Source organism: Bombina bombina, chromosome 6 (assembly GCF_027579735.1).
Source record: "Bombina bombina isolate aBomBom1 chromosome 6, aBomBom1.pri, whole genome shotgun sequence".
Taxonomy (NCBI): Eukaryota; Metazoa; Chordata; class Amphibia; order Anura; family Bombinatoridae; genus Bombina; species Bombina bombina.
The window spans coordinates 854,250,050-854,259,324 of NC_069504.1; the positions used below are offsets into that span (position 1 = coordinate 854,250,050).

The 9,275-nt window shown below is 31.5% G+C and overlaps 1 protein-coding gene across 1 annotated transcript; it reads left to right on the top strand.

The window, feature by feature from the left end:
* Positions 1-4,138: 4,138 nt before the first annotated feature.
* On the top strand, positions 4,139-5,584 carry LOC128664674 (homeobox protein siamois-like). The gene is made up of 3 exons (XM_053719483.1): positions 4,139-4,457; positions 4,721-4,938; positions 5,492-5,584. Exons 1-3 carry the CDS (start codon positions 4,139-4,141, stop codon positions 5,582-5,584), a joined length of 630 nt encoding a protein of 209 aa, XP_053575458.1.
* Positions 5,585-9,275: the final 3,691 nt, after the last annotated feature.

The window sequence follows — 9,275 nt, forward strand, 5'->3', positions numbered from 1 at the left end:
TGCATATGGTTATTATGGGAATCAATGCCAGGTAAAGTTCAAATGGCCAATGATTCTTTGTAGAAGGTAAAATTATTAGACCATTTGATACCCACAACGCATTCAAAACAGTCTGATCTGAGTAAATAAAATACCTTACAGCTGATATGAGCTGAAATTAATAATTACATTAACCTGTTCTGTCCAACAGAAATTAATAATTACATTAACCTGTTCTGTCCAAAAAATAAAGTCACATATGTCTCTTCTAGTAAGTGACCAGAATAAAAAAAAGCCTCTCTAATATGTGTTATTGGCAGATCTTTCACCAAGAGGTCCTTTATATACAAAAACCCAAAACATTTTTTTTTTCAAACTAAAATGTAATTTAAATAGTATACACCTTTAAAAAATTATTTTTATTTAGTAAATGCACAGTTTTCTTTTCTGTCTATTATTTATATATATATATATATATATATATATATATATATATATATATATATATATATATGTGTGTATGTGTGATATATGATATATACACATCTGAAGGAAAACAGATTTTGTTGCAAAACATTGGTTTCAGGTTGGCTAATACTTCAAAGGGAACTTATGTCACATTCTCTATACAGAGACATCAAAGTGGTCTCCCTTTGTTCCCCAAAACACATCCTGGTCACGCCCACTTTTTCTGGAAACATAAAACCCATGGGGCCAGGATTTTTCAGTTATTCTACTATCTGCAACTGGAAGAGCCAGACATGGAATGTGACATTGAATTTGATCAAATTATTTCCACTGCTCTGTCCCTTGAAAATGATTATCCAGAGTTGTCCCCTCCCCTGAGGGACCAAGACAAAGGTTTACAAGTTTTTACTGATCCTTGTCCAACTACAGAAATTCAGATTCCTCTCCATGACAGCAAGATTCTACAACAGACCCTGATGGAACTTTACCAAGTATTGGGGTTTCCACAAGGAACTCAGACCCTTTCGACTGCTGATGAATTGTATGACTCAGAGGAACAGTTAAAAAAAAAAAAAAAAACATCAATCAGAGCTAAGCCTCTTTTCCCTAGAGGTTTAAAAAGTAAGTCATTTTTTTATTTGCATCTAAATATTTATGTTTTAGACTTATTAACATTTATGTTTTAGACTTAATCATATGTATCCTTCTTGATATTACAGGTTTGTTATTCTATATATAATTTTTGTTGTTACATAATGTTTAGAAACAAGCTATAATTATGCATTCACAATGTTTATGTAATTTCCTATAGTGGCATTTTCTGTTTGTTTCCATCATAAATTGACATGCAATTTTAACAGTATTTTGTTTGTGTTATATATAGGATTGTTTCCTGAAGAGGAGCAGGTGATATGTAAGAAACTAAGGGTTGAGCTTGATAAGACTATGAAGTCACCCACAACCTACAATGTTAGTATGATAACAAATTTCAGTAAGGAACAGATCCTCTTCCTTATTAGTCAGTTTGAACTCAACCCTTATCCAGATTTTGTGACCAGATTTGGTATTGCAAGATTAATCAGCGTTCCTGAATCTAGAATTCAGATGAGAATATAATTTTCTAATTATATTGCCTGATGATATATGACACATGCTATTGTCATTATCCATGCAGAGTACATTATATATATATATATATATATATATATATATATATATATATATATATATATTACATATTTTCTGGTTTACCAGACATTGTTACATTTTATATTTTTTAACTAACTGCATGATAGATGATAGATAGATAGATAGATAGATAGATAGATAGATAGATAGGAAAACGAATAAATATCAAAGACCAGCTAAATATTAGCATACTTTATTAGGAAGTTTTGGTTTCAGGTTAGGATATAGTTCAAAAGGAACCAGTGTTACCTTATATATACAGAAACATCTAAGTTAGTATATAGTTCAAAGGAAATGAATGTCACCTTATACATACAGAATCATGATAGATAGATAGATAGATAGATAGATAGATAGATATATTTTTCCATTTACCTCTCACTTTTCATCTACATTTGTTGTATAATTCAATTGCTCCTTTGTATAAATATAGGATATATGGCTTATGCTAACAGATATTATGTATTTTACAGGTCTGGTTCCAGAACAGAAGGGCAAGACATCCACACGGATGTCTTAGAGCGAAACCACTCGTATATACTGTACATCCATTGAATATGACTAGTTAAGCTTTGGAAATAACCAGAATTTAGGCATGGGAAAGGAGCACTGTGGTTCCTCCAATATGCAGTTATTTTCAGAGAATGCCTACACAGTATAATAAACATATTAATTAAATAGCACACATTTGTTTTAAAGACTACAATGTAATACAGTGTGGATTTCAATAAGGACTTGCATTCACTTAGAAAATTGATTTATTTGACTTGACAGACTACATGCAAAACAAGCAGGATTATTTCAAGCACTTTTATTATAAATAATATTACAAGTTGTTTCTCTGTATTTGCACTTAATCAATGGCTTTTTATTTAGATTTTATTTTAACAAGTGCATTTGGCAAAATATTGTTATTAAACTGAAATATTGTTTTTACTTCATGCAAAATAAATGTTTTTTATTCTGAAAAAGAGTCTTTTTTCTAAAGTAGTTTACAGACACAAAAGAATATTTTAACTAATACACGTTACATGTACTACAATTTATTGGCTGTATTGTTTTTATTTCACCATACTCATTTAGCAGTTTAAGAACTTCCTTCTCTCAGGCTTATTTATTGGGTGTGTAATGTATTTTTTACATCCTAATTGTTTGGCTTAGCTTGATTTAACTATCTCTTTTATCTGGACATTTTATGATTGTGTTTTAAAGATATTATATTAAATGGTCACTAAGGAGTTAAATGACAATTATTTCTTTAAAGAAGACAGAACATGTTTCTTTTGGTGTTCATCAAAATGCATTTAACACATTGTGGTCTAGAGACATGAAATATCACAGGTCAATGAGTAGCCAAAATTTTGATTGCAGGAAAATGATCTGGGTAGAAACTGATAATTACATTGATCCGGAAATGGTTCACAGTATGTTCACAATATAACTAAAAGAAAAAGGGTAGTGATATTTTTAAGCAAGCTAGCAACGTGAATAATGAAAAAGTCTTAATATCTCAATATTGTAACGGGTCTTAATCGTACCACTGTAAACCCCATATCCTTGTACGCTGCCAGAGAAACAGTAAAGTTCGGTACCTATATAGCCGCAATGTACTAATCCAAAGCGGAATCAAAGGAGCTGTTCGACGATGCTTGCAGTTATGCAGGGCCCTTCCGTGCTCCACGCGGGCTGAAGAGTTTCCGTCGGCCTCCAGAGCTGTGTCCCAGTCGCCGTAATCATAGTCTAATATAACTATCCAGAGCATTGAGCAATGTAGACAATGTTTCTCTCACATATTCTTGGTGCAGCTTGCACATGTAGAAATACCTTTATTTTTATTTTAGCAGTATCATATACTGTACATTATAAATACTTTGCAAAACATAAACAGACAGAACAAATCAAGTCTAGTATAATTGTGTATAATACAGACATGCTAGCTGATCACCTGTTTAATGATTTGATTACTACTAGTTTAAAACCAAATTGTAATCATACTCAGAGGTATACTGATTATATTTATTTGTATAGGTCACTGGTATCAAAAGATTTGAGAAAATGAACAATTAGAAAAAACAACAGAAAAGAATTGGAAGCTTTAAGAAATTTAAAAAAGAATAAATAACAAAATAATTTTTTTTATGGACTTTTAATCTTTTTTTTAACAAATGGTACTTTATTACTAACACAATTATAACTTTATATGACATAATATAATATTTAATTTACTATTTCATACATATATATATATATATATGTGTGTGTGTATGTGTGATATGATATATACACATCTGAAGGAAAACAGATTTTATTGCAAAACATTGGTTTCAGGTTGGCTAATACTTCAAAGGGAACTTATGTCACATTCTTTATACAGAGACATCAAAGTGGTCTCTCTTTGTTCCCCAAAACACCTCCTGGCCACGCCCACTTTTTCTGGAAACATAAAACCCATGGGGCCAGGAATTTTCAGTTATTCTACTATCTGCAACTGGAAGAGCCAGACATGCAATGTGACATTGAATTTGATCAAATTATTTCCACTGCTCTGTCCCTTGAAAATGATTATCCAGAATTGTCCCCTCCCCTGAGGGACCAAGACAAAGGTTTTCAAGTTTTTCCTGATCCTTGTCCAACTAAAGAAATTCAGATTCCTCTCCATGACAGCAAGATTCTACAACAGACCCTGATGGAACTTTACCAAGTCTTGGGGTTCCCACAAGGAACTCAGACCCTTTTGACTGTTGAATTGTCTGACTCAGAGGAACAATTCAAAAAAGCACCATCAATCAGAGCTGAGCCTCATCTCCCTAGGGGCTTAAAAAGTAAGTCCTTTTTTGTATTTGCATCTAAATATTTATGTTTTAGACTTATTAAGATTTATGTTTTAGACTTAATAATATGTATCCTTCTTGATATTACAGGTTTGTTATTCTAGATATAATTTTTGTTGCTACATAATGTTTAGGAACAAGCAATAATTATGCATTCACAATGTTTATGTAATTTCCTATAGTGGCATTTTCTGTTTGTTTCCATCATAAATTGACATGCAATTTTAACAGTATTTTGTTTGTGTTATATATAGGATTGTTTCCTGAAGAGGAGCAGGTGATATGTAAGAAACCAAGGATTGAGCTTGATAAGACTATGAAGTCACCCACAACCTACAATGGTAGTAAGAGAACAAATTTCAGTAAGGAACAGATCCTTTTCCTTATTAGTCAGTTTGAACTCAACCCTTATCCAGATTTCGTGAGATGTGGTATTGCCAGATTAACCAGCGTTCCTGAATCTAGAATTCAGGTGAGAATATAATTTTATAATTATATTGCCTGATGATATATGACTGATGCTATTGTCATTATCCATACAGAGTACATGAGATATATATATATATATATATATATATATATATATATATATATATATTACTTTAATATATTCCAATTTATAAAGTTTACATTTATAATTTAGATTCATATATTTTTTAACTAACTGCATGATAGATAGATAGATAGATAGATAGGAATAACAAATAAATATCAAAGACCAGCTAAATATTAGCATACTTTATTAGGAAGTTTTGGTTTCAGATTAGGCTATAGTTCAAATGGAACCAGTGTTACCTTATATATACAGAAACATCTAAGTTAGTATATATTTCAAAGGAAATGAATGTCACCTTCTACATACATAATCATGATAGATAGATATATGATAGATAGATAGATGATAGATAGATATATTTTTCCATTTACCTCTCACTTTTTATCTACATTTGTTGTATAATTCAATTGCTCCTTTGTATAAATATAGGATATATGGCTAATGCTTACAGATATTATGTATTTTACAGGTCTGGTTCCAGAACAGAAGGGCAAGACATCCACACGGACCTCTTAGAGCGAAGCCACTCATATATACATCCATTGAATTAGAATATGACTAGTTAAGCTTTGGAAATAACCACATCTTAGGCATGGGAAAGGAGCACTGTGGTTCCTCCAATATGCAGTTATTTTCAGAGAATGCCTACACATTATAATAAACATATTAATTAAATAGCACACATTTGTTTTAAAGACAATAATGTAATACAGTGTGGATTTCAATAAGGACTTGTATTCACTTAGAAAATTGATTTATTTGACTTGACAGACTACATGCAAAACAAGCAGGATTATTTTAAGCACTTTTATTATAAATAATATTACAAGTTGTTTCTCTGTATTTGCACTTAATCAATGGCTTTTTATTTAGATTTTATTTTAACAAGTGCATTTGGCAAAATATTGTTATTAAACTGAAATATTGTTTTCACTTCATGCAAAATAAATGTTTTTTATTCTGAAAAAGAGTCTTTTTTCTAAAGTAGTTTACAGACACAAAAGAATATTTTAACTAATACAAGTTACATGTACTACCATTTATTGGCTGTATTGTTTTTATTTCACATTACTCATTTAGAACTTCCTTCTCTCAGACTTATTTATTGGGTGTATAATGTATTTTTTACATCCTAATTGTTTGGCTTAGCTTGATTTAACTATCTCTTTTATCTGGACATTTTATGATTGTGTTTTAAAGATATTATATTAAATGGTCACTAAGGAGTTAAATGACAATTATTTCTTTAAAGAAGACAGAACATGTTTCTTTTGGTGTTCATCAAAATGCATTTAACACACTGTGGTCTAGAGACATGAAATATCGCAGGTCAATGAGTAGCCAAAATTTTGATTGCAGGAAAATGATCTGGGTAGAAACTGATAATTACATTGATCCGGAAATGGTTCACAGTATGTTCACAATATAACTAAAAGAAAAAGGGTAGTGATATTCTTAAGCAAGCTAGCAACCTGAATAATGAAAATGTCTTAATATCTCAATATTGTAACGGGTCTTAATTGTACCACTGTAAACCCCATATCCTTGTACGCTGCCAGAGAAACAGTAAAGTTCGGTACCTGTATAGCCGCAATGTACTTATCCAAAGCGGAATCAAAGGAGCTTTTCGACGATGCTTGCAGTTATGCAAGGCCCTTCCGTGCTCCACACGGGCTGAAAAGTTTCACTCCGCCCGCCTCCAGAGCTGTGTCCCAGTCACCGTAATCATAGTCTAATATAACTATCCAGAGCATTGAGCAATGTAGACAATGTTTCTCTCACATATTCTTGGTACAGCTTTTTTTTTTTGCAAACTAAAATGTTATTTAAATAGTATACACCTTTAAAAAATTAATATTTATTTAGTAAATGCACAGTTTTCTTTCTGTCTATTATATATATATATATATATATATATATATATATATATATATATATATATATATAAGGGTGAGTAGAATGTGTCCGCTCAAAGTGATTGAGTGGAGACAAGCGTTGCTCCTATAAATGCGCTAGTCAGTGATATGAGGATCTAGTAAGACAGCTATTAGATACAAATATTTAACAGTAGACTAAGTCTATGTTAAGTATTAGAAAATATCATACAAAAGGTTAACAGCGCTTATAGATATTCCTAAATATTGTATATAGTATGAGTCTCTAGAGAGAAATAAACAATATATATATGTATATAGTCCTCGGTTTAGAGAGCAAAGTGGTGAATCCAAGTGTAGTAGGAATGTATTAGATACCCTTACCAAAAATCACCCCAATCGTATGAGGTAAGTTTGCCGCATTGGAGGATGTATCTGGTGGTGAATGAATCCTGGATGATATGATCTATGTTCTGCAACTGCCTCTTGGAGTAGAAGGAAGTGTAGGTCCTTCTGTACTGGTCTCTCCTGGAAACTTCCTGTGCTTGTTGCCTCTTGGAGCTGTGCTTTGTTGTCTTGGTATGAACTTTCTTGTCCGTATGTGTACCCAAAAAGACAGAAAGAGCAGGGATAGTGTAATACCGTTTTTATTCAATAAAACTTTAAAATAGACATATATCACACTCACATTTTCTGACCTCAATGTTATGAGTTATGTTTACAGCACACAGGGTTAAAGGTGATCTCTTATTAGATTCACAGGTTGTTGTGTCCCAGGCCAGTCAGAAATATATAGAGTCAATATCCCATACATATAATTAGAGTTAGTCTTGTCAAGCCAGTAAGTTTAGGCAATAAACAAGTAGTTTCTCCAATCTGTATTGCTTGTTCAATTAGTAGCTTTAGTAGGATAGTCTGTTATAAATGCAGGTACATCCAGTATACCATATTTGTCAAGCCAGTAGTAATAACAGTTATGGTAGTTAGTATAGATGGAAAAAACAATAATAAAATATGATATCATATTAAGCTATTTTATTATTGTTTTTTAACAACTTGTTTTTTGTGCCTGCTTCATATGCAAGTGCCTGCTTCATTTGCATACATTATTTTATGACTTGCTATTATTCGTTCTCACTGCCTGAGTTTTTGTGTGTGTATGTGTCAGTGTTTTTGTGTGTGTGTTTTTGTGTGTGTGTCAGAGTGTGTTTCCGAGTGTTTGTGTTTGCATTTGAGTATGTTTTTAAGTGTGTCTGAGTGTTTGTATGTGTGTGTGCCTGTGGTTTTGTGTGTTTCTGCTTTCTGGGGGGGGGGTGACACCATAACTTACTGCACCGGGTGACACCAACCCTAGTGACGCCACTGTATCATATGTAACTATGCCTAATTCATTGAAATCATGTCCTGGAATAGTCAGTTTAATTTCATAATTGTTATAAAGACATACTGGTGAACATCAAACATTAATAACACAGAATATATTATGTAGAGTTTAAGTGACTTCAACAGAGACAGATGTGACATTAACAAAAAATGATATAGTGTGACTGAGTTTGGCTTATTGTTCCTTTAGTAGATATAAGTACAGTTTTCATTTTAAATTTACATAGTTAATATACATATTCTGTATTTCTTCTGGATCTAAAATTCATTTAGTTATAACACAATCATTTTACATTTTGCTAATGTACTTTTTTTAAATTGTCAATGATAGATTAAAATGTAGCCCCATAATCAAACAGTGTGAAATAATCATGATACCAACAAATGTAACAGACAGGCAGGCAAACAGACAGACATGTATATAGATAGATGTATATATGTGTGTGTATAGATATATATATACAATAAACATATAAACAATATTACTAATTATTTAATATTAATAATATGAATGATATAATATTGTTTTCAAGTAAATAGATAATAATAATAGTAGTGATAATAATACAAGGATATTACTGCCTTTCTTTACATTTACATTTTTATAATCAGCATTTAATTACAGCACAGTGCAGTTTATAATGTTACAGATAAAAAAATCACATTATATGTTAAGTATGACTATGGCATTTCCTATACAGGACCATATTGCACAACAAGTTATTTCAAAATGTTGTTTGAAGGCTTTTGGTTGCATATAAATCTCATATATATGGTTTACCATTTACATATGGTTATTATGGGAATCAATGCCAGGTAAAGTTCAAAGGGCCAATGATTCTTTGCAGAAGGTAAGATTATTAGACCATTTGATACCCACAAAGCATTCAAAACAGTCTGATCTGAGTAAATAAAATACCTTACAGCTGATATGAGCAGAAATTAATAATTACATTAACCTGTTCTGTCCAGAAAACAAAGTCACATATGTCTCTT

Bases quoted from the DNA above. Each gene is read 5' to 3' on its own strand.
- LOC128664674 (XM_053719483.1), top strand. From the start codon at position 4,139: ATGCAATGTGACATTGAATTTGATCAAATTATTTCCACTGCTCTGTCC. The intron at 4,458-4,720 runs GTAAGTCCTTTT...TGTTATATATAG, and splicing joins TCTCCCTAGGGGCTTAAAAA to GATTGTTTCCTGAAGAGGAG. The intron at 4,939-5,491 runs GTGAGAATATAA...TGTATTTTACAG, and splicing joins TTCCTGAATCTAGAATTCAG to GTCTGGTTCCAGAACAGAAG.